General features: G+C 48.4%; 1 protein-coding gene across 1 annotated transcript in view; it reads left to right on the top strand.

Moving 5' to 3' along the window:
• The first annotated feature begins 1,264 nt into the window (after positions 1-1,264).
• LOC119951060 overlaps positions 1,265-26,450 on the top strand; it is a 34,514-nt gene continuing 9,328 nt past the window's right edge. Inside the window, exons 1-3 of the mRNA XM_038774097.1 lie at positions 1,265-1,378; positions 22,286-22,392; positions 24,110-24,297. Of these exons, the coding sequence (XP_038630025.1) occupies positions 22,360-22,392; positions 24,110-24,297 (221 nt within the window). The 5' untranslated portion in view covers positions 1,265-1,378; positions 22,286-22,359. The remainder of the gene's footprint in view (positions 1,379-22,285; positions 22,393-24,109; positions 24,298-26,450) is intronic.

Here is a 26,450-nt window from a genome sequence, read left to right on the forward strand (position 1 = left end):
GATAGTTCATCAGGACCCAACCTTGCCGACCTTTGCGCCCCACGCCGGCCGACCTTCGCGACCCACCATTTTCTCTTACCTTGCTTGTTGCTGCCAAAAATTGAGGAAATGGTTTTGGGTCCCTTTGGCCCTTTGACCCCCCCAAACTTGAAAAAGAAAGGCTGTAACCAAATTTTTTTAAAATGTGGCCGTATTGCGCATGCGCACTGATGATCGGGCACGCATACACAGTGCCATTTGAAGGCCCCTCGCTGCCGGCCTAATTAAAGCTGTTGTACACAGATTTGCACGATCGGGAGCACTCCGCGACCCTCCCGAAACCTGTCCGCGGGTCACGCCCCTGAGTTTGACAATGCCTGGTCTATGACATGCTGTCGCCATTGTTTTTAAAACAAATTTAGAGTACCCAATTAATTGTTTCCAATTAAGGGGCAATTTAGCATGGCCAATCCACCTACCCTGCACATCTTTGGGTTGTGGGGGTGAGACCCACGCAGACATGGGGAGAATATGCAAACTCCACACAGACAGTGACCCAGAGCCGGGATCGATCCTGGGACCTTGGCGCAGTGAGACTGCAGTGCTAACCACTGCGCCACCGTGCTGCACGTCCAATTGAATATGCAAACTCCACACTGACAGTGACCCAGAGCCGGGATCGATCCTGGGACCTTGGCGCGGTGAGACTGCAGTGCTAACCACTGCGCCACTGTGCTGCCGGCTGCTCCCATTGTTTTATTCATATTGCCTCTCTTCATTCTAGCTACCAAAATATATCACTTCACACTTCCCTGTGCTAAATTTCCACTGCTATGTGCCATTTAACCAGCAGGTCTACATCCTCCTAAAGTCTGCTATTATCTTGCTCACTGTTGCTATATTTCTGAGTTTTGTGCGGCCAGCAAACTTTGAAATCATGCTGTGCGCATGAAAGTATATATCAGAAAGAGCATTGGCCCTAATACCGACTCTTGGGGAATATCACTCTACGCTTGTCTTAAATGCACAAAAATAATGGCCCAGAAGTCAATTTTATATCTTTACTGGCACTCTCCGTTAAATACCGTGCATTTTAATTATTGCCATTATTTGTTGATTGGAAATTCCCTTGTAACATATTTTGCATCTCTTAGCGTGTTGGAAGTTGCAGTCAAACTGTGATTTTTATTGGTTGGAGAAGAACTAATCATAAATGCTTGATGATATCTGCTGGAAACGGTATATTGAAACCAGATATAACAGTGCAGCTCTTAGGCAGCTAAATACCAAATGCCCAGCTGATCAAGGATCTGAGGAGTGACACTCACAATATAAAGTGTCAGAATCTGCAGGTTCCAGGATCATCAAGCAGTGCCTTTGTTGGACCAATATCGCAGTGGTGAGTTCTCCAGCTAATTATTTAATTTAATTTAGTTCCCTCACGCACGTTTTCTTTTTTCCTAATGGAATGTACAGACGACCTCCCTCACTCCCAGATGCTTGCTGTATCCTGCTGCCTTTGTGTTTAGTACACATGATGGCCTGGATTTTGGTGTCGGAGTAACGGTGTGGCTGCCGGCATTCACTGTTTTTATGGAGTAAATCGGACGGCAACTTTTGGTATCCGCACAGGTGCAGTAAAAGTTGTAAATTCAATAGTTTTGCTCTGATTATTCCAGCTCCTGCACAATCTTAGCCATACCATTGATAGACAGCATTAAAATCCATGTAAGTGCATGACGTTATGCAGCAGGGTTCTCCGTTCCTGAGACTTCCACAACAGAAAAACTGGCTTCACATCTGGACCGATTCAGCAACTGTTGAGGGGCTAGAACCGGGCCACGTGGAACACAATCGATTCCAATAGAAAACGGTGTCTGATTCACCAGGGTCGGGATTGACACTCAAGATGCTGACAAGCTGCAGCCGCGTATTAGCACTCCACTCCCCACACACACCATCCCAGCCAACAGGATGGCACTGGTTGCGTTGGAGCGGCCTATCCAGTTTATGGGTTGGCTGGAATCAGAGGACACCTCGGGGGGGTTGGCCTGGGGGACACACCCATACGATCCATGGCACTAAGTTCACAGTGGACGGTCAGCGACGTACTCAGCTGCATGGGTCCTTTTCCGGCCGCGGCAATGGTGCTCCATGTCTGTCCATCCTGACCCCAGAGCCACCTCCTGGCCAGACCCTGCTACTCCCCCCAGGCCTGGCAGAAGCCCCCCTGGCCAACGGCAGCACTATCAGCAAACTATGGCAATGTTGATCACTTTCCGTCCCCCCTCTCCTTCATCTGCCACGGCGCCTGTTTCACGATTTTTAAAAGCACAAGTGAACCTCGCCACCGGGAATTCTCCCGATTGGAGGCGGAGAATCGCGGAGGCGCCAGAGAATACTGGGTTGGGCCCACTAATAATATGCCAACGGTGTCTACTGTACGTGCGGAGTGGAAGGCATTGACGCCGCAGTCGAGGCACCGGAGAATTGCAATTTGCCGTGAAACCGGAGCCCACCACGTTTTCGGCATCAAAACTGATTCTCCCCCCCAATAACGTTTCCCGATTTTGGTGTCAGCTGACGGAGAATTGGTATTTACCCACCTGATATACATTAAAAACATCAGAGAACGTCAGAAAACAGTAGAGCTTGTGCATTCAAATATAAATGAATTTTTGGTGGATGATATGTCAAAAATGTTACTAAATACTCTCTCTTAGATTTAGACTAGTCACTCCTATGTCAATAGATTTCTTGGAAATGTGTTTCTTGCAAAGAAGTGCAGTAACTACAAAATCAGAGAGCCATCGCAAATGTCATTGTTTTTTTATTAAGGGATATTGGAATTGTTTGCAGTGAAATTCCAACCAGTTAATCAAAAAGCTGCGACTCAGCTTGAAATGCTTAAAAGGTATGAGATCAACTTCTTAAAAAAACAATTCAGCAACGCAATTTGGTATTTTTTTTGTCTTCTTTTTAAAAATAAATTTAGAGTACCCGATTATTTTTTTCCCGATTCAGGGGTAATTTAGCGCGGCCAATCCACCTACCCTGCACATCTTTGGATAGTGGGGATGAAACCCACGCAGACACGGGGAGAATGTGTTGAACTCGGGTCCTCAGTGCCATGAGGCAGCAGTGCTAACCACTGTGCCACCACAATTTGGTAAGTTCAAGTAAAATAATAATTGGGTCATTTAAATTTATTTTAAAAAGCAGACAAAGAAATCCCAAATTGCGTTGCTGAATTTTTAAAAAAACTCAAGTCACAATTAATTACTTCCTCCTCAAAGAGAACCAGTGCTGGGGTGGGAGAGGAACTGGAGGGATGGTTCCTCTTTCCCTCTCAAACTTCATATTTAATGATGGGGGAATCCACACCCCGTCTCTTTAATTTGAAATGCATAAAGCCAACTTTCAAACTCCATTTCTCCTAATCTAGGGATAAATTGAAATGAAAACTCAACAATCATTCAGTCTTATATGTAATTTAATAAAATGTATTCCTGTAACTCTGATATTTTTCACGATAACAGCAAATTGCACAACAAAAGCACAATCGACGTAAGTTGTATTACCAGCTAGCTGTACAAACGGTAAGAAAAAATGTTTTATCATTTGATCATTTAGTCCAACACGCAGCCCAAATCACTTCAAAGCCAAAAGTGTAAACAAAGTACTTTCGACCAACCAAGATAAAATCAATGTTAACTTTCAGTTATCAGTAGCCAACCGGTATCTTTCAAACATCAGCCCATACTTTCAGAGATCTCAAATAAAATTCTGCAGCTTTCGCCCTTTCAGATTACAGGGAGGCAGTCACCTAGTGGTATTGTCACTGGACCACTGATGCTCCAGGGATCTGGGTTCGAATCCCACCATAGCAGATGGTAAAATCTAAATTCTGTCAAAGTCTAATGATGACCATGAAACCACTGTCGATAGTTATAAAAAACAATCTGCCTAATGACTAATATCATGGTGGCCCGTGGTAAATATCCCTGAGTGATTTTAAAGGATTATGACTGAGTGACTAATAAGGAAATCTGTCATCCTTATTTGGTCTGGCCTAAATGTGACTTCACAGCCATGTGGTTAACTTTGAAATGGCCCATGACCTATTGTTGTATGTGACTGACCGGGTGGGGGGAATGCCGGTGGTGATGGGGATTCTCCGGGAATTTGGGGATTTCCCAGGGTATAAGCTTAACTTTGGGAAAAGTGAGCTGTTTGTGGTCCCCCCGGGGGACCAGGAGGGGGGGATTGGGAGGCTCCCACTGAAAAGGGCGGAGAGGAGCTTCAGGTACTTGGGGGTTCAGGTGGCCAGGAGCTGGGGGGCCTTGCATAAGCTAAACCTCACAAGGCTGGTGGAGCAAATGGAGGAGGGGTTTAAGAGGTGGGACATGCAGCCGCTGTCTTTGGCGGGTAGGGTGCAGTCAGTCAAGATGACGGTGCTCCCGAGGTTTCTGTTCCTGTTCCAGTGCCTCCCCATCCTTATCCCAAAGGCCTTTTTCAGGCGGGTTAACAGGAGCATTACGGGACACGGTTGGGCACACGGGACTCCAAGGGTGAGACGGGTGTTCTTGGAGCGGGGCAGGGATGGGGGGGGCTGGCGTTGTCCAACCTCTGTGGGTATTATTGGGCTGCCAACGCAGCGATGGTGCGTAAGTGGGTAATGGACGGGGAGGGGGCGGCATGGAAGAGGATGGAGATGGCATCCTGTGTGGGCACGAGCCTGGAAGCGCTTGCAACGGCGCCGCTGCTGCTCCCTCCGACGAGGTATACCACGAGCCCGGTAGTGGCAGCTACCCTCAAGATTTGAGGGCAATGGAGGCAGCACAGGGGGGAGGTGGGGGCCTCGATGGGGTCCCCGATACGGGGGAACCACCGGTTTGTTCCGGGGAGAATTGATGGCAGGTTCCTGAGTTGGCACAGGGCAGGTGTCAGGAGGCTGGGGGACCTGTTCATAGACGGGAAGTTTGCGAGCCTGGGTGAGCTGGAAGGGAAGTTTAGGCTCTCCCCGGGGAACACCTTTAGGTACATGCAAGTAAGGGCGTTTGTCAGGCGGCAGGTGGCGGTGTTCCCCCTGCTGCCGCCGCGTGGGGTTCAGGACAGGGTGCTCTCGGGGGTATGGGTTGGAGAGGGGAGGATCTCGGAAGTGTACCACGTGATGCAGGAGGTAGACGAGGCCTCGGTGGAGGAGCTGAAAGATAAATGGGAGGAGGAGCTGGGTGAGGAGATTGAGGAGGGGACGTGGGCGGATGCCCTAGAAAGAGTGAACTCCTCCTCTTCGTGTGCGAGGCTTAACCTCATACAGTTCAAGGTGCAGCATAGGGCTCATATGACCGGGACGAGGATGAGTAGGTTCTTTGGGGGCGAAGACAGGTGTACTAGGTGTTCGGGGAGCCCAGCGAACCATGCCCATATGTTCTGGGCATGCCCAGCGCTGGGGGAATTTTGGAAGGGTGTAGCAAGGGCGGTATCGAGGGTGGTAGGATCCAGGGTCAATCCAGGCTGGGGACTCGCAATATTTGGGGTTGCAGTTAAGCCAGGAGTGCAGGAGGCGTAAGAGGCCCGTGTTCTGGCCTCTGCGTCCCTAGTAGGCCGGCGGAGGATTCTTCTTCAGTGGAAGGATGCGAGGCCCCCAAGCGTGGAGGCCTGGGTCAACGATATGGCGGGGCTTATTAAATTGGAGTGGGTGAAATTTGCTCTAAGGGGGTCAGTGCAGGGGTTTTTCAGGAGATGGCAACCATTCCTAGATCTCCTGGCAGAACAGTAAAAACAAAAGGTCAGCAGCAGCAGCAACCTGGGGGAGGAGGGGGGTTGTCTCTTTGTTTTTGTTTTTGGTTGAATATCTGTTTTTTGCCAATGACGGGCGTTAATTTATTGTTTCTCTTTTGTATTTACGGCGGGGGGATGGCTCTGTTTTTTTTTTGTTCTTAGAATTTTCTGTTATTGTTTTCTTTTTGGTGAAAATGTGAAAATTTGAATTAAAATTATAATTTTTTTCAAACTTTGAAATGGCCCCGAAACCCACTCTGTTCCAGGGCAATTAGGGTCAGCCGGCAACACACAATCCACGATTGAATTAAAAAAAACAGAAAATGCGAAAACGCTTACTTAATTCTTCTCAAAGCAATTTAAATGTTTGCTTTGGTCTTCCAGTTTCTTTCTTGTTTCCTAACCATTTAGTTCCACCTCAATTGTCCAATGGGCAGCACAGCATCACAGTAGTTAGCATTGTTGCTTCACAGCTCCAGTGGCCCAGGTTCGGTTCCCGGCATGTGTCACTGCTGTGCGCAGTCTGCACGTTATCCCCGTGCCTGCGTGGGTTTCTTCCGGGTGCTCCGGTTTCCTCCCACAGTCCAAAGATGTGCAGGTTAGGTGGATTGGCCATGATAAATTGCCCTTTAGTATCCAAAAATGTTAGATAGAGTTACTGGGTTACGGGTATAGGGTGGAGGCATAGGTTTAAGTAGTGTGCTCTTTCCAAGGGCTGTTGCAAACTTAATGGGCCAAATGGCCTCCTGCTGCACTGTAAATCTATAAACTCAGGGTTTTATAGTAACAATTTAACATTTTTACATCAGGCATCCATCTACGTTGATATTAATTTTGCATCCTCCTGTGCAATCTAGTTTTTAAATCCTCAGAGGCAGGAGCAGCCATTGACCGCAGATGGTTTGTATCCTTACAACAGGATTTTATCTCTTCCAAACTATCTCATTTTCCAATGAGAATTCTCCCACTTTGGCCAGATCATTTGTGGATCTCACCGCACGGACATGAGCAGCTGGAAGACAAGCTTTGGTCCTTTCTCCAGAGAATTCCTTTCTCGCTACCAGACCATCCACTCTCACTAACAGCTCCAATCTCTCCAGGGGTTCCTCAGCTCCATTAATTACAGACAGCCATTGCTGGATTTACTGTTATACACACATTGTCACCTTACTTTCTGTGTAAGTGTGAATATTAACAAGCCTTGCCGAGTAAAACAAATGTCCTCATGTCACCTGATCTGGTTCTTTCTTACTTAAAATTTGAGTCCTGTGGCCTGGGAACCAGTTGGTGAGCAGAGGTAGCTGGGGCCCAGTCTAACAGTTATGTCCTTTAGCACTCAGCCAGCTCGGTCAGTAATGGTGCTACTGAGCCACTCTTGGTGATGGGCATTGAAGTTTCCACACTGAGTACATTGTGTGCCCTTGCTACTCTCAGTTCTTCCTCCAAGTGGTGTTCAATACGGAGGAGCACTGATTTAGCATGGATTTATGAAGGAGTATGATGTGTTGGCTTGTGTTGGCTTGAGAGATGAACAGACACTTCCAACACAGATGAAGGTTCAACTCAATTTTATTAACTACTTCTAACTAACTAACACACGATGCTAACTTGAACTAGAGACTTAAGCCTTGTAAAACCAGTTGTTTCTCTCAGCACGTGGTGTGAGTCTGTGCTGGGCTGGATGAGTTCCTGTTACACTCAGAGGCAGCACCCAGAATGAGCAGGAACCGTGGTGCCCTCTGCCTTTATAGTGTGTGTATTCTAACTGGTGATTGGCTGCGGTGTTTGTCCATGTTGATTGGTCCCTGTGTGTGTCCATCAGTGTGTGTCTGCACCATGATATTCTGGTGTATATTATGACATTCCCCCCTTTTATAAAAAAATGTTGATATAGGCAGGTGCTAATAAATAGTGTGGGTGTGTGGAGAATGTACCTAGCTACGTGTGAGGTGCAAAGACATATGTACAAAGCTATATACAGGGAACAAGACTATTTACAGAGGAAGGTGCCTGGTGCAGATGACTACCATGAACTGGAACAACCAACGAATCTATTTACAAATCACTGGATAACGAATGCAACAACAAAGAATATGGGAAAAAGAACATTTCAAAAAGTCCACATGTGTACAGAGTTGATAAGTTCAGTCTCTGAGGTGGGCGACGGACTCTGGTTGACCGCCTCAAGGGTGGGGCAATGGCTGGCACCTCAGGTGCCGGGAGGGCTGCAGCACCATCAGGGGCAAGCAGAGCGACCGAAAGCGCCACACAGTCCACGGCGGGATCAGTAGAGGAGCTGGTCGGAGGATCCCGTGACGACTCTGGAACCAGGAGAAGAGCACGCCTGTTGCGGCGCCGAATGGATCCATCCGGTAAGCAGACCAGGAAGGAGCGGGGGGCCACCTGCTTTAGAACGACAGCAGGCGCAGACCAGCCACCGTCCGGGAGGTGGATGCGAACCTTGTCGTGTGGATGGATGTTAGGAAGGTCAGCAGCCCGTGAGTCGTATGAAGTTTTCTGCTGCAGTCGAGACATGTGCATGCGGTGGAGCACGGGGACATCATTGAGGTTGGGAGTGAGAATTGATGGCATCGTCGTTCTGAGGGTGCGGTTCATTAGTAGCTGAGCAGGCGACAGGCCGGTGGAGAGCGGGGCAGAGCGATATGCCAGCAGAGCAAGATGGAAATCTGAGCCGGCGTCGGCGGCCTTGCTGAGGAGCCGCTTTATGATGTGGACCCCCTTTTCCGCCTTCCCATTGGATTGGGGGTATAGGGGACTGGACGTCACGTGCTGGAAATTGTAGTGTCGGGCGAAGCCGGCCCATTCCTGGCTCGCAAAACAGGGGCCATTGTCCGACATGACCGTCAGCGGAATGCCATGTCGGGCAAATGTCTCCTTACATGCCCTGATCACAGCCGAGGTTGTGAGATCGTGCAGCCTGATGACCTCTGGGTAACTGGAGAAGTAGTCGATGGTGATGACGTAGTCCCTGCCCAATGCATGGAACAAGTCGATGCCAACTTTGGTCCAAGGTGATGTGACGAGCTCATGGGGCATCAGGGTCTCCCGTGGTTGGGCGGGCTGAAACTGTTGGCAGGTAGAGCAGTTGAGCACGACATTGGCGATGTCATCATTGATGCCCGGCCAATAGACGGCATCTCTGGCGCTGCAGCGGCATTTCTCGATTCCTAAGTGCCCTTCATGGAGTTGCTCCAACACCAGCTGGTGCATGCTTTGTGGAATGACGATGCGATCCAATTTCAGGGGCACCCCGTCGACAACCGCCAGGTCATCGCGGACGTTGTAAAATTGCGGGCATTAGCCCTTGAGCCACCCGTCCGACATTAGGCGCATCACCCGCTGCAGAAGTGGATCAGCCACTGTCTCGTGGCGAATTTGCGTCAGTCGTGCATCCGTAGCTGGCAAATGGGAGGCTGCAAACTGGACATGAGCGTCTATTTGGCAAATGAAGCCGTCATGATCACATGGAGATGTGTTTGACCTTGAGAGGGCATCGGCAACGGCAAGGTCCATGCCAGGGGTATAGATCAGTTGAAAGCCGTACCTGCGCAGCTTGAGTAGGATACACTGGAGACGAGGCGTTATGTCATTCAGGTCCTTCTTGATAATATTTACAAGAGGGCAGTGGTCTGTTTCAACCGTGAACTGCAGAAGCCCATAGACGTAGTCGTGGAACTTCACGACTCTGGTGAGAAGGCTGAGACACTCTTTCTCGATTTGCGCATAGCGCTGCTCTGTTGGAGTCATCGCCCGCGACGCATACGCAACGGGGGCCCATGACGAGGTCTCATCTCATTGCAGGAACATGGCACCAATGCCCGACTGACTGGCATCAGTAGAGATTTTGGTCTCTTTTGTCAGGTCGAAAAAAGCCAACACTGGGGCCGTGGAAAGCTTGGCCTTCAGCCCCTGCCAGTCACGCTCGTGAGCAGGGAGCCATTGGAAATCTGTGGTTTTGCGAATCAGGTCTCTGAGGGCCGTGGTGTGTGAGGCAAGATTCGGGATGAACTTCCCGAGGAAGTTCACCACACCCAGGAACCGGAGAACCGCTTTCTTGCCCTCGGGTGTCTTCATGGACGTGATTGCTGCAATCTTGTCCTCGTCCGGACGCACCCCCTGGTGGGAGATGTGATTCCCCAGAAACTTGATACTTGACTGGCCGAAGGAGCATTTGGCCCTATTGAGGCGGAGGCCGTGTCCGTGGATGCACCTGAAAACGCGCTGAAGGCGGGCAAAGTGTTCCTGCGGGGTGGTTGACCAGACGATAATATCGTCGACATTTAACCGAACGCCGTCGATCCCCTCCATCATCTGCTCCATGATCCGGTGGAAAACCTCGGACGCAGAGATGATGCCGAACGGCATCCGGTTGTAGCAGAACCTGCCAAAGAGTGTGTTGAATGTACACAGCTTCCTGCTTGACTCATCTAGTTGGATCTCCCAGAAGCCCTTCGAGGCATCCAGTTTTGAGAATAGCTTGGCGTGGGCCATCTCGGACGTGAGCTCCTCACGTTTCGGAATCGGGTAGTGCTCCCGCATGATATTCTGATTCAGATCTTTAGGATCAATACAGATCCGCAGCTCGCCGGATGGCTTCTTGACACAGACCATGGAGCTTACCCAGTCTGTGGGTTCTGTGACCCGAGATATGACTCCTTGGTCCTGGAGCTGTTTCTTGAGGAGGTCCTTGAGGGGCGCTGGGACTCTGCGAGGGGTGTGAACGACAGGCGTGGCGTTGGGCCTGTGTAAGATTTTGTACGTGTAAGGGAGCGTGCCCATGCCTTCGAAAACATCACGGTATTGTTGGATGATGGAGTCGAGCTGCGCCCTGAAGTCTGTGTCAGAGGATGCAGACACATCGCTTGAAGAGAGAGAGTGTACTCTCTGCACTAAGTGGAGCAGCTTGCATGCCTGCGCACCAAGCAAGTAGGCTTTTGAGGCAGCAACAATCTCGAACGGAGAATGACTTTGTGAGCACGATATATCACCTCAAGGCGGCAGGAGCCACTGGCGGCGATGGCATTGCCATTGTAGTCCAGCAATTTACACGCAGATGTCAGGATAGCAGGCTGCACGCAGAGCTTACGGAAATCAGATGACGCAATGAGATTGGCAGAAGCGCCGGTGTCCGGGCGGAACCTGACAGGGGACCGGTTGACCGTAAGGGTGGCACACCACTCATCATCCTGGCTGATGCTGTGGACGTGGACAGGTTCAGTGCCACGGTTGGGGGACATCCTGTTGGTAGTAATGACGCCGATTTGGAACAGGACCTGTGGGTCATTGCAGGCAGAGTCGGAATCAAGGTGTAGAGTAGGTTCATTGATGGCAGGCTGGATAGCCCTGAAGTCTCTGTGGGGTTGGGTGGACCTTCAAAAAGCAGCAGGCATGGAAGATCTGCACATTGCAGCGTAGTGGTCTCGTTTTCCACACTGCAGGCAGCGTCGGGACGTCACGGGACATTGCCGCTTTAAGTGGGCGGAGCCGCAGTTGCCGCACGCCGGAGCGTCAGGACGTTCGTCGCGCCACCTTGCATGCGTGGGGCGATCCAGCGATCCATCTGCGTGAAGCGGTCCGTGACGTCAGCGCACTCGCTGCGTGTGGGCCCGGGACTCCGCTAAAAACGTGCGCAATTTGTCCTCCCCCTCATTGTAGGTGAGCGAGTTGTAAATGTGCAGAGCATGGTCACCGGCAGTGAAGAGGAAGAGAGAAATCTTACGTGCGTCTGAGGCAGCTTCCAGTTCCCTGGCTTCGAGGTACAGCTGGAAGTACTGTTTGAAAAGTTTCCAGTTCGAGCCCAGATTCCCTGCAATGCGGAGAGGCGGCGGCGGGCAAACGGAGTCCATTCTGTAGGATGGCTGGAGACTGGTGGAAGGCAGATCACTGAAAGGTAGGTCTCAGAAGTGCGAGCATTCCTCAACTCCTGGTATCATGATGTGTTGGCTAGTGTAGGCTTGAGAGATGAACAGACACTTCCAACACAGATGAAGGTTCAACTCAATTTTATTAACTACTTCTAACTAACTAACACACGATGCTAACTTGAACTAGAGACCTAAGCCTTGTCCGAACCAGTTGTTTCTCTCGGCACATGTTGTGAGTCCGTGCTGGGCTGAATAAGTTCCTGTTACACTCAGAGGCAGCACCCAGAATGAGCGGGAACAGTGGTGCCCTCTGCCTTTATAGTGTGTGTATTCCAACTGGTGATTGGCTGCGGTGTTTGTCCATGTTGATTGGTCCCTGTGTGTGTCCATCAGTGTGTGTCTGCACCATGATATATTGGTATATATTATGACAGAGTAATCATGCTTGACAAATCTACTGGAATACTTTGAGGATCTAACTAATAGTGTTGATGAAGGGGAGCCAGTAGATGTGGTTTATTTGGACTTTCAGAAGGTTTTTGATCAAGTCCCACATAAGAGATCCACGTAAAATTAAAACACATGGGTTCAGGGGTAGTGTATTGAGATGGATAGAAAACTGGTTGGCAGAAAGGAAACAAAGCGCAGGAATAAACGTGTCTTTTTCCAAATGGCTGGCAATGACGAGTGGGGTGCTGCAGGGATCGGTGCTGGGACTCCAGCTATTCACAATATATATTAATGATTTAGATGAGGGAATGAAATGTAATAACACCAACTTTGCAGATGACATCAAGTTGGGTGGGAAGGCGAACTTTGAGGAGGATACAGAGATGTTTCAGTGTGATTTGGACAAGTTGAGTGAGTGGGCAAATGAATGGCAGATGCAGTATAATTTGGCTAAATGTAAGGTATCCATTTTGGCAGCAAAAACAGGAAGGCAGACTATTATCTGAATGGCCATAAATTATAAGCAGGGATTGTGCAACAAGACCTGGGTGCCCTCGAACACCAGTCGATGAAGTTACGCATGCAGGTACAGCAGGCGGCATAGAAGGCAAATGGCATGTTGGCCTTCATAGCGAGAGGATTCAAGTAGAGGAGCTGGGATGTCTTGTTGCAATTATACAGGATCTTGGTGAGACTACACCTGGATATTGTGTGCAGTTTTGGTCACATATCTGAGGAAGGATGTTCTTGCTCTAGAGGGAGTGCAGAGTGTTGTGTTCTTGTACAGAGACAATTGCTAAGTCAGCGCACTAAAGGACATCTAGTTCAAGACTAGTTAATTTTATTATAGTACAATAAACCGTGGGTAGGAAACTAATGCTATAAAACTGGAACTAATACAAGTAGAGTGAGTGGTTTCTCCTCAAGACTCCCCAGGCAGCTGTGTCACGTCATGTGCTACTACTTGCCTGACACCAACTAGTCGGAGGCTATATATATTTACACATATACTTGTTAATGCATATCACTACACAGAGAAGCTTTAGCATATTGATTCTTGGGATGACAGGACTGACGTATGAGGAGAGATTGAGTCGGTTAGGATTGTATTCTCTGGAGTTCAGAAGAATGAGGGGGATCTCATAGAAACATATAAAATTCTAACAGGACTAGACAGGGTAGATGCAAGAAGGATGTTCCTGATGGTGAGGGAGTCTGGAACCAGTGGCCACAGTCTGAGGATGCGGGGAGATCTTTTAGGACTGCAAAGAAGATAAATTTCTTCACCCAGAGAATGGTGGCTCTGTGGAAATCACTGCCACAGAAAGCAGTTGAGGCCAAAATACTGTATGGTTTCGAGAAGCAGTTAAATATAGCACTTGGGGTGACGTGGATCAAAGGATATGGGGGGAAGGCAGGATTGGCTATTGCATCAGCCTTCATAGTGGAAGCCACAAGTAAGAAGTCTTACAACACCAGGTTGGGTGGCACGGTAGCACAGTGGTTAGCACTGGTGCTTCACAGCTCCAAGGCCCCCGGTTCGATTCCCGGCTTGGGTCACTGACTGTGTGGAGTCTGCACGTTCTCCCCATATCTGCGTGGATTTCCTCCGGGTGCTCCAGTTTCCTCCCACAAGTCACGAAAGACGTGCTGTTTGGTGAATTGAACATTCTGAATTCTCCCTCAGTGTGCCCGAACAGGCGCCGGAATGTGGCGACTAGGGGCTTTTCACAGTAACTTCATCGTAATGTTAATGTAAGCCTACTTGTGACACTAACAAAAATTATTATTAAAGTCCAACAGGTTTGTTTGGAATCACCAGCTTTCGGAGCGCTGAAACATCAAAAACAGGCCAACTACTGATGGCGAAACATTAGAACGCAAGTTAGTCCGAATAGTGGAATCGCAAGCTGTGTAATTTCTGAGGTACTACCAGTATCTGATCGCAAACTACAGACCATAAAAGCCAAAACCAAAAATGACTTGATGCTCCAGAAGTTAAAATAATACCTCAGAGAAGGATGACCTGCTGGATGCAAATCACCCTTTTGAGACATAAGAGATGATCTGACTATGATTGATGATGTCCTGCTAAAAGGAGACAGGATAGTGATACCTGCCAGTTTACATCTCGGGATTCTGCAGCAGATTCACGAGGGTCATCAAGGCATCGATAAGTGTCGTAGGTGAGCCAGACACTGCATTGTGTCTGGTGTATTGGCCAAGAATAAATAGAGAAATCGGTCAGCATGTTCAAGCATGTCCAATTTGTCGGATGCATCAGCCAGCAGAGAGCAAAGAAACCATGCAACAGGTGGAAATTGTGACCAGTCCATGGAACACAGTGGGCATGGATCTATTTCATTTCCAGGGTCATAACTACTTGATAGTCATAGGTTATTACTCCAACTTTCCAGAGGTGATGTTGTTAAAAGATTAAACTGCCAGATCAGTGATAAAGGCAACAAAATCTATTTTTGCATGCCATGGTATTCCGCTAACGTTGTCTCTGACAATGGTCCGTGTTTCTCAAGTTGACAGTGGACACAGTTTGCACAGCAATATAATTACAACCATGTGTTGTCTAGCCCACATTATCCTCAGTCTAACGGGAAAGCAGAGTGAGGAGAAGGGATAATTAAGAGATTATTCCGCAAGGTGAGTGAAGATGGTCAAGATGTTATTAGCGTTGTTAGCATAATGAGCAACATCGTTATCGACGGGTCTCTCACCTGCACAAATGTTGATGGGGAGAAGACTATGCACCACTTTTCTTCAAATCATCAGTCCAGAAACTAATAACCAGAAGGTAAGTGAAAGAATCACAAAGACAAAACAGAAGCAACAAGAGGTCTACAATAGACATACCAAGCCTCAAAATGAGCTTCACAAAGGGGACTTTGTATGGGTTCAAAATCCAAAAGGTGGCTAGCCAAATCTTGCCAAAGATCTAAAACAGATAGCACCTAGGTCCTACCTAGTACAAACAGGACAAGGATCGTTGTTCAGAAGAAACAGATGAGCATTACGAGGCAAGCACCAAGGTTCAAGCTCAATGTGAAAAAGTTGTTCCATGTGACAACATATTCAAGGACATTGCCTTACCAGATCCCTTACAAACACAGCTAGAAGATGAGATAGAGAAATCCAATGCCTTGAACATTCTACTGAGACATTCTACCAGCAGAAGACGACCTCAAGAGAAAGTGAACTTGTGATTGTAATTTAACCTATTCTCATCTAAGTGATGTAACTGTCATTTTAAACATACTGTATTGTATGATAACAAGATAGTGATAGTTACTAGTTATTTAAATCGCAATACTGCAAGGTCAGAGTGAAAAGAAAATATAACCGCTGTAATAATATTTTCTTTCACAAAGAAAGGGGGATGTAGTATTATCATAACTATCAGCATTACAAGGGTTAACGCTGTACCATGAATAGCCACTAGAGGAAACAGCAGACTACTATATAAAGCATTGATACTAGACCCTGGGGGAGGAGTATATGAAAAAGATAGCTAGTGAAGGTCATAAAAGCAGTTACTATGAGAAGGTTAGATTATGGTTTATATCAGTAGTGAGATTAGCAGTAGGTGAGTGTAGTTAGATGTTATTAATCAATTCTGTATTCTAAAAGGACTAAGTGTCAAAACCCAGTTTAATAGTATAGATAAAATCATAGCTTTGTTTATGTAAAAGCTATACTGTGACCTTTGTGGAGCACTGCGCAAACTATCCTAAATAAGCAACACAAAGAACACCACACACCTTCCCTATTGAAATTGCTAATAACTCTCCATTATAGGTTTGGTTTCATGATTCTTTTTTCCATGACATCTTTAAAGATTTCAATAACCTTCCTGTCACTGACCTTAAATTAGTGAGTCTACAGTTTCTCAAAATTGTTCCGACTCCATTTTTGAACATAAGAATACATAATCAATAATTAAATCTTCTCTTTCCACCAGGTGGGTCATAGGCCATAATGCCGGGTGTGGTGAGCGCTGATTTATTTGAACGGGTTGTTCCTATTTTACCGTTGCTTTCAACGTTTGGGAGTCAGAAACATTTTAAATGCAACAGTTACCTAGAAAGCCTGGCGCAAAATATTTTAATAATTACCATGATGTTTGTGTTGGTCCTCTTTGCCAACGATGTTTTCGACGGTAAGAATTACATTTTGTTTAAATTCTGTCTTCCTCCATTTAAATGTATTATTCTCTTTCGCTCCCTGATTGTAAAGATGGACGTAGATGTTAACAGGATTGTTTAAGTAGTAGTCAGGTCTGATAAGTAAGAGATTGATTTAAATATCTTGACAGGAGTCCCGGAACATGTTAATGGGAGTGAGTGGGCAACACTATTTTGTGCTCAAGTCTCTGGAGTGGGATTTGAACCCCGCAATTTATTAACTCAGCTACAAGGGTACTTGACACTCAGCCCCAGCATAATCTTTCAGATTGTAACCACCCAGAAGGAAAAATAAATAAAATGGGGAAATACGGGGCAGAATTCTCTGGCCAATGGAATTCCCTGTTCCCGCCGGCAGTGTCCCCTGACCGTGGGGAGTGGGTTGGCTTCAATGGGAAATCCCATTGACAAGCGGTGAGAGTAGAGAATCCTGCCGCCAGTGAACAGCACGCGGCCAAGGAACACACGGCTGGGAGGCCAGAGAATCCCAACCAAGATTACTGGTCTGAACTGGTCTTGTACACTTTAAAGTGGAACACCAGTAAAACAGGGAAATAAGAATTCTGGCCCAACCTGTTCTTTCCCTTCTGGGATCCTCCATCCTGCCAGCTGGCCAATGGGGTTTCCCGTTGCGGGCACCCCCATGCCTTTGGGATATCGGCGGGCGTGAGTATGCTGCCGGTGAAGCAGAGGATCCCGCAGGCGGAGAATCCCGTTCCTGATTTTTCCAATTCACTACACCCCCCCCCCTCCACTCCCCAGAGCTCCAGCACCAGTGAATTAAGAGAAAAGTCTTTATAAATCCTTTTCTGTGCAATCAGAGTCCTGATAGTTGCTGGATATTGAGCAGCAGTGAGGATTAGTGAGAAACCTGATTATTTAAAAGTTGTTCACTTTGTAGATGTGGTGTTCGTTTTGTTCTTTCTAATTCTCTGCGTTGTTTCCTGTCTGTCCAGGATCTCAGCTGCTTTTTGTATCTTTTATGAGAACTGTGTGTCATAGTGCTTGTTAGTAATATGTCGTTACTCTTTGCTTTATATTTCCAGAATGGTATGATGGTGCAATTCTCAAGAAACCATTAATCTTTAAATCAAAGCAAAATCGGTGTAGTGAATAATGAATTGATTAATGTTGAGTTTGTTCACTCTTACAGAACTATAACTAGTGATTAAGTAATTCAAAATAAAGTATTAACTATTTTAACTACAGGTGCTAACTATGCTATTATCTATCTCTCTAACACTCTGCTGTCTAGTCACTCCTGGTTTGAAGAGCCCCAAGAACCTTTGTGTCCACAGATATATACGTGAATGTAGTGCTGCTATCTAGTGTTGTCTTACACTATGATGTAGTCATTAACCCTTTATATATCTCTATATATACATATCACTACACTGAGGTTTTTGAACATGTAAAACCAGTGCTCAACATAGGATCCAGATAGTCTAAGCCTGTCCGACAGAACCACACAGCTTCCCTTCGTTCTTGCTGCTTGCCTTTTTCTGCTTTTGGTAATGTTTGCATTGTTTCCAGCCACTTTCTGTGTCATTTGTATAAGAGCTGAGTTCTTTAAACATACAAAAAAAGATCCAAGGCTAATTGGGGGAACAAAACTTGGATAATTCCTCACCAACTCGGCTAAACAATATGAAGTTCCCCAGCAGACTATATAGACCATGCATAAAACAACGTGTGTTGTATCCAGATTTTATGAGAAGTGGAGCTGGATTCTGCTGCTGGCAGATTCCCGATGTGGTGGAGAATTCAGTATCGGGCAATAAATGGGATCAGAGCTCGTCCAAAGCTCCAGTTCCCCGCAGCCGGCGGCACCGAGATTCGTGCCACGCACCAGCGGGAGGATGTAAATGAGTCACATTTATTAATTTGCAGCCCATTAACAGGGTGGGCACTGGATCCTCCGGTCATCTGGGCTGGAATTCACATGGGTGAGAATTGGTGCAGGTATTTTCCAGCATTGGACTGACGTGATGGTCCTTGGGTTGGGCCAAGGGGTTCATCCTTAAAGGAAGTTGCCCACAATGGAAATCCTGCCCACCCCACCCCCACAAGACCCTCCCCCACCTGTCCCTCACCAGACACCCCCTAAGAGAGACCCCCACAAGAGACCCCCAGAAAACCTCACCATTACAGTGGCCACTACAGAAACCCCCCATGAAAGAACTTCCCACCAGAGCCCCGTGTCAAATCTGTTGGGCAAGAAACACTCGTAGGATACAAAGTAAGAGATTTATTAAGATGCATTTCTAAACTCCCACGCCCCAAAGTGTCACCCTCCCCGACCTGTAACCAGGCCTGGGTTTTTTACTGCGAAGCCTTCCCTGTAAAGGGGGAAGTTCCATCTACAATTACCGGGAGGGGAGGGGTTGGGGGGGGGGGGGGGGGGGGGGGGGGCGGATTCATACTAGTTGTGAGTTAATGGGAACCGGATGCTGTACACTTCCCTACTTCCCAGGGGGTTCATAACACCCCTCCCTTGCACAAGCGCAAATCAGTGGGGATACATCTCCAGGGGGAGAACACAGTCTCCCAAATGAAGAATCCTGCCCATGTTCTTCTTCCCAGGAAACACAGCAAGTCTGCACTCACCACATTTCTCATGTAATCTTCATTCAGTTTCAGCTTCATGTAATTGACCCTGGGATCTGGGGGAGGTGGGACCAGTACAAACCGGACGGTCTGCACCTGGGCAGGACTGGAACCGTTGTCCTGGGGGGGTGTTTGCTAGAGCTGTTGGGGAGGGTTTAAACTAATGTGGCAGGGAGATGGGAACCAATGCAGGATGTTGGAGGGTAGTAAAACAGGGACAGAAGCAAAGGAAGTAAGGGGAAAAGTGCAAGGCAGAGAAGACATAGTCAAAAATCAAAAAGAGCAACAGTACAAGGTACAGTGACAGAGGGGAGTTCAGTGAATAGGCCCAGTAATACTAAAAGGAGTAAAATTGGAGATGTTAAGATTCAAAACAGAGGTAAAAAAACCAACATAAGTGTATTTTACCTGAATGCTCGTAGTATTCGGAATAAAGTAAATGAGTTGATGGCGCAAATCATCGTGAATGACTTTGATTTAGTGGCCATTACTGAAACATGGTTAAAGGATGGTCACGACTGGCAGTTAAATATCCGAGGGTATCAAACTATTCGGAAGGACAGAGTGGATGGTATGGGAGGTGATGTAGCTCTGTTATTTAAGGATGACATCCGGGCAATAGTTAGGGATGATATCGGTGCTATGGAGGATAAGGTTGAATCCATTTGGTTGGAAATCAGGAATAGTAAGGCGAAAAAGTCACTGATAGGAGTAGTCTATTGGCCACCAAATACTAATATTATGGTGGGGCATGCAATAAACAAAGAGATAACTGATACATGTAGAAATGGTACAGAAGTTATCATGGGGGATTTTAATCTACATGTCGATCGGTTTAACCAGGTCGGTCAAGGCAACTTTGAGGAGGAGTTTATAGAATGTATCCGCAATAGTTTCCTAGAACAGTATGCAATAGAACCTACGAGGGAACACGCGGTCCTAGATCTTGTCCTGTGTAATAAGACAGGATTGATTCATGATCTCATAGTTAGCGATCCTCTCGGAAGGAGTGATCACAATATGGTGGAATTTAAAATACAGATGGAGGGTGAGAAGGTAAAATCAAATACTAGTGTTTTGTGTTTAAACAAAGGAGATTACAATGGAATGAGAGAAGAACTAGCTAAGGTAGACTGGGAGCAAAGACTTTATGGTGGAACAGTTGAGGAACAATGGAGAACCTTCCAAGCGATTTTTCACAGTGCTCAGCAAAGGTTTATACCCACAAAAGGGAAAGACGGTAGAAAGAGGAAAAATCGACTGTGGATATCTAAGGAAATAAGGGAGAGTATCAAATTGAAAGAAAGAGCATACAAAGTGGCAAAGGTTGGTGGGAGACTAGAGGACTGGGAAATATTTAAGGGGCAACAGAAAGCTACTAAAAAAGTTATAAAGAAGAGTAAGATAGATTATGAGATGAACTTGCTCAGAATATAAAAGCAGACAGCAAAAGTTTTTACAAATATATAAAGCAAAAAAGAGTGGCTAAGGTAAATATTGGTCCTTTAGAGGATGAGAAGGGCGTTCTAATAATGGGAGATGAGGAAATGGCTGAGGAACTGAACAGGTTTTTTGGGTCGGTCTTCACAGTGGAAGACACAAATAATGCCAGTGACTGATAGAAATTAGGTTATGACAGGTGATGACCTTGAGAGGATTGTTATCACTAAGGAGGTAGTGATGGGCAAGCTAATGGGGCTAAAGATAGACAAGTCTCCTGGCCCTGATGGAATGCATCCCAGAGTGCTAAAAGAGATGGCTAGAGAAATTGCAGATGCACTAGCGATGATTGACCAAAATTTACTAGACTCTGGGGTGGTCCCGGTGGATTGGAAATTAGCAAACGTGACACCACTGTTTAAAAAAGGAGGTAGGCAGAGAGCAGGAAATTATAGGCCAGTGAGCTTAACTTCGGTAGTAGGGAAAATGCTGGAATCTATCACCAAGGAAGAAATAGCGAGGCATCTGGATAGAAATTGTCCCATTGGGCAGACGCAGCATGGGTTCATAAAGGGCAGGTCGTGCCTAACTAATTTAGTGGAATTTCTTGAGGACATTACCAGTGCAGTGGATAACGGGGAGCCAATGGATGTGGTATATCTGGATTTTCAGAAAGCTTTTGACAAGGTGCCACACAAAAGGCTGCTGCATAAGATAAAGATGCATGGCATTAAGGGTAAAGTAGTAGCATGGATAGAGGATTGGTTAATTAATAGAAAACAAAGAGTGGGGATTAATGGGTGCTTCTCTGGTTGGTGATCAGTAGATAGTGGTGTCCCTCAGGGATCCGTGTTGGGCCCACAATTGTTCACAATCTACATAGATGATTTGGAGTTGGGGACCAAAGGCAATGTGTCCAAGTTTGCAGATGACACTAAGATGAGTGGTAAAGCGAAAAGTGCAGAGGATACTGGAAGTCTGCAGAGGGATTTGGATAGGTTAAGTGAATGGGCTAAGGCCTGGCAAATGGAATACAATGTTGACAAATGTGAGGTTATCCATTTTGGTAGGAATAACAGCAAACGGGATTATTATTTAAACAATAAAATATTAAAGCATGCTGCTGTGCAGAGAGACCTGGGTGTGCTAGTGCATGAGTCACAGAAAGTTGGTTTACAGGTGCAACAGGTGATTAAGAAGGCAAATGGAATTTTGTCCTTCATTGCTAGAGGGATGGAGTTTAAGACTAGGGAGTTATGCTGCAATTGTATAAGGTGTTAGTGAGGCCACACCTGGAGTATTGTGTTCAGTTTTGGTCTCCTTACTTGAGAAAGGACATACTGGCACTGGAGGGCGTGCAGAGGAGATTCACGAGGTTAATCCCAGATCTGAAGGGGTTGGATTACGAGGAGAGGTTGAGTAGACTGGGACTGTACTCGTTGGAATTTAGAAGGATGAGGGGGGATCTTATCGAAACATTTAAAATTATGAAGGGAATAGATAGGATAGACGCGGGCAGGTTGTTTCCACTGGTGGGAGAAAGCAGAACTAGGGAGCATAGCCTCAAAATAAGGGGAAGTAGATTTAGGACTGAGTTTGGGAGGAACTTCTTCACCCAAAGGGTTGTGAATCTATGGAATTCCTTGCACGGTGAAGCAGTTGAGGCTCCTTCATTAAATGTTTTTAAGGTAAAGATAGATAGTTTTTTGAAGAAAAAAGGGATTAAGGGTTATGGTGTTCGGGCCGGAAAGTGGAGCTGAGTCCACAAAAGATCAGCCATGATCTCATTGAATGGCAGGGCAGGCTCGAGGGGCCAGATGGCCTACTCCTGCTCCTAGTTCTTATGTTCTTATGTTCTTATGTTATTGGAAGCTTATGTCCCAATGTGCAAATACTGAGAGAACATTACTTCAAATTTGAATTATTTCCCTCTATTCTTTACAGTCGGACATTACGTTGTCTGCTATGAAAACAGCACAGTTGTTAAAAGAAAGGACATCAAAATCTGTGTGGAAAGTATGAAGGCGTCTAATGAAACACAAGCCCCTGAGGTCAGAGCCTGATGCAATTTTTAAAATCTTCCCTTCATTCTCCTTCCCTTTGTTTTACATTTTCTGTGAAACATCCAGTACAAAATCTTTATTTGTTTGCCCATTTGGTCACCTGCCCTGATATCTCTATCTGTAACTCGGTGCCCAATTATTTTCTGGTAACGCCCCTGTGAAGTACCTTGGGACATTTCACTACATTCCTGGTGTTATATAAATGGACATTGTTAACCCCTGTTCTGTTCCTCATGGCTCCCTGGAATCACCGGATTCCAATTCTTGGAGATTCCAGACCCCCTCACTTCATGAAGTTCAATAATCTCCTAATCTTCAGGAATTTTCAGTTTGATTCAATGTGGTGACATCAATGTTCTCCGTCGATAGTGGTTCCAGCTTTTGTATTGATCAGCTTAGCGATGAAGAGTAACTTGTTAAGCAGCTCACGGCAACATCTTGGGAATTTAACCTCTCACACCATTGAACTCATCTGACCATCTTGATGATCAGTAAAGAATCTCATGGACAATACTGATTGGCATCAAGATTTATCCCGACAGCTTTGTCTCCTCTACTTTCTGGATTCTAATAAGATCCCAGGCCGTGAGGAAAACTATCCTCCAATGTTTTTAAGATTTGTATCTCTGAATTGACCCCTGTCAATGTTCTCTCATTAATCTTTCTACCTACCTTTCTTAAATTTGCACATTAAAAATAATTATTCAATAGGGTATAATATCCTTCAGGAGACCCGCAGAGTCTCCCTGTGGGACTCGTAGAATACGAGCTCCCCCTCTAGTGAATGGAGGCCCACCCCAATGGGGCTCGTAAACTTGTCCTTTAAAAGCCGGCCTGGACTGGGCCCGGCACTTCTGGTAGTCCCGACTGGGGCCTGTGAGCTGTGATCCACGTTGCAGCCTTTACTTTATGTTTATGAATGAAATGTTGTTTCATTTACCTTCTCGTGCCTCCTGATTTTTATAAGGATGTGGGTTTTATTGGCCATGTTAGCTTTTGTTACCCATCCCAAATTGCCCTTGAACTGAGTGATTTACTCAGCATTATCAGAGGGTAGTTAAAAGTGAACAAGACGCTGGCCTGGCAATACATCTAATAAGGACGGTAGATTTCTTTCCGTGAAGGGTATCAGTGAACCAAACAAGTTTTTGCAACAATATATTTTAGTTTCAAGGTCTCCATTAATGGGATTAGTTGTTAATTCCAAATTCTATTAATTGAATTTAAATGCCAGAGGTTGTCATGGTGGGATTTGAACCCATGTCCCCAGAGCAGTCACCTGGGTCTCTGAATATTCACTCTATTTTTGTTTATTTATTTTTCCAATTAAGAGGCAATTTAGCGTGGCCAATCCACCTACCCTGCACATCTTTGGGTTGTGGGGGTGAGACCCACGCAGACACGGGGAGAATGTGCAAACTCCACACGGACAGCAACCCAGAGACGGGATCGAACCCGGGTCCTTGGCGCCGTGAGGCAGCAGTGCTAACCACTGTGCCACCGTGCCGCTCTCCTCATGTTCACTCCAATAAGCTCTAAGAAAGATAACCTTTTTCCCCTTCACAACTCAATTATATTTATTACTGGTATCTCTTTATTCTGATTTTACTACATCAATGTTAAAACATGTTCAGTTAACATTTATCGAATGTGTTTGGAGCAGATATATCAATGATTACAAAAATTTTAATGATTCTTTCTACAGTACCTGACGTTGCTGATAGGAATCTTTCTTGGAGTGATGTTCCTCATCAACAGATTCTGGGAATTTTACTTCCAAAATTGTATCCGGAAACATGTGGAGGAGGTGATCTATGAGCTAAACGATAGTGTTTACCGGGCTATGATGGTGAACATTAGTGAAGACACTGAACGACCTGCACGCAGAATTAGGTATGATCTGTTGGTTATCTGGGGCGGGATTCTCCGACCCCCCCTGCCGGGTCGGAGAATTGCCAGGGGCTGGCGTGAATCCCGCCCCCGCCGTCTCCCGAAGTCCCCGAACGGTAAAGAGTCGGCGAGGCACCAATCCCGCTGTCCGCCTTGGAGAATGGCGGGGGCTATGGATCCCGGGGCTGCCCGTATTCTCCCAGCCGGATGGGCCAAAGTCCCGCCAACCACGGGTCACGTTGGCGTCAGTCAAAACACCTATTTAACGGCGTCAACAAGTGCTGATGGTTGACGCCGTTCAGCGTGGAGTTAGGTCACGGCGTGGGAGGTGGCCGCAGGAGAAGTGACGGCATGGCCACAGTCTGTGGGTGAGGGGGGAGGGGGGGTGGGGGGGCTGTGTGGGGGAGGCTGTGTGGGGGGGCTGCGTGGGGAGCCTGTGGGGGGCTGTGGGGGGGAGGCTGTGTGGGAGGGGGGGTGGGTGGGCCTGTGGGGGGGGGCAGCTGTGGGGGGAGCAGGGGGGGCGGCTCTGGGGGGGGAGCAGGAAGGGCTGTGGGGGGAAGGTGGGGGGAGATGCCAGGAAGGGGTGGAGAGAGTGAGTGTCGGGGAGGGGCGGGTGAGTGTCGGGAAGGGGGGGGATTGAGAGTGTCGGGGAGGGGGGGGAGAGAGCGAAATGTCGGGGGGGGGGGAGAGCGAGTGTCGGGGAGGGGGGCTGAGAGTGAGTGCCGGGGAGGGGGGTGAGAGAGTGAGTGTCGGGGAGGGGGTTGGGATAGAGTGTCGGGGAGGGGGGGTATCGGGGAGGGGGGTGTCGGGGTGGGGGGGAGAGTGTCGGGGAGGGGGGGTGTCGGGCAGGTGGGTGAGAGTGAGTGTCGGGGAGGGGAGGGAGAGCGCGTGTCGGGGAGAGGGGAGAGCGAGTGTCGGGGAGGGGGGTGAGAGAGCAAGTGTCGGGGAGAGGGGGAGAGCGAGTGTCGGGGAGGGGGGAGAGCGAGTGTCAGGGAGGGGGGGGAGAGCGAGTGTCGGGGAGGGGGGGTGAGTGCCGAGTGTCGGGGGGGGAGAGAGAGAGCGAGTGCCGGGGAGGGGGGTAGAGAATGAGTGCCGGGGTGGGTGAGTGCCGAGTGTCGGGGACGGGGACGGGACGGGACGGGGGGGGGGGAGGGGGGGGGGGGGGGGTGAGAGCGAGTGTCGGGCAGGGGGGGAGAGAGAGTGTCGGGGAGGGGGGAGAGCGAGTGTCGGGGGGGGGAGACCGAGTGTCGGGGAGGAGGGGGGGTGAGAGCGAGTGTCGGGGAGGAGGGGGGGGGGGGTGAGAGCAAGTGCCGGGGAGGGGGGGGAGAGCGAGTGCCGGGGAGGGGGGGGGAGAGCAAGTGTCGGGGGGGGGGGTGAGTGTCGGGGAGGGGGGGTGAGTGTAGAGGAGGGGGGGAGAGAGAGCGAGTGTTGGGGAGGGGGGTGAGTGTCGGGGAGGGGGGGGTGAGAGCGAGTGTCGGGGGGGAGAGCGAGTGCCGGGGAGGGGGAGGAGAGCAAGTGTCGGGGAGGGGGGGGGGGTGAGTGTCGGGGGGGGGGGGGTGAGTGTCGGGGAGGGGGGGTGAGAGCGAGTGACGGGGGGGTGAGAGCGAGTGTCGGGGAGGAGGGGGGGGTGAGAGCGAGTGCCGGGGGGGGTGAGAGCGAGTGTCGGGGAGGGGGGGGGGTGGGAAGAGAGCGACTGTCGGGGAGGGGAAGGGGGAGAGCGAGTGTCGGGGAGGGGGGGTGAGAGCGAGTGTCGGCGGGGAGGGGGGTGAGTGTGAGTGTCGGGGGGGGGAGAGCGAGTGTCGGGGAGGGGGGTGAGTGTCGGGGAGGGGGAGAGAGCGAGTGTCGGGGAGGGGGGAGAGAGCGAGTGTCGGGGAGGGGGGGAGAGTGTCGGGGAGGGGGGCAGAGCGTGTGCCGGGGAAGGGGGAGAGAGCGAGTGTCGGGGAGGGGGGAGAGCGAGTGTCAGGGACGAAGGGGGGAGAGCGAGTGTCGGGGGGGGGAGCGAGTGTCGGGGAGTGGGGGGGTGAGCGAGTGTCGGGGAGTGGGGGGGAGAGCGAGTGTCGGGCAGGGGAGGGGGAGAGCGAGTGTCGGGGAGGGGGTGAGTATCGGGGAGGGGGGTGAGAGCGAGTGTCGGGGGGAACAGCGAGTGTCGGGGAGGG

Source organism: Scyliorhinus canicula, chromosome 16 (assembly GCF_902713615.1).
Source record: "Scyliorhinus canicula chromosome 16, sScyCan1.1, whole genome shotgun sequence".
Classification (NCBI taxonomy): Eukaryota; Metazoa; Chordata; class Chondrichthyes; order Carcharhiniformes; family Scyliorhinidae; genus Scyliorhinus; species Scyliorhinus canicula.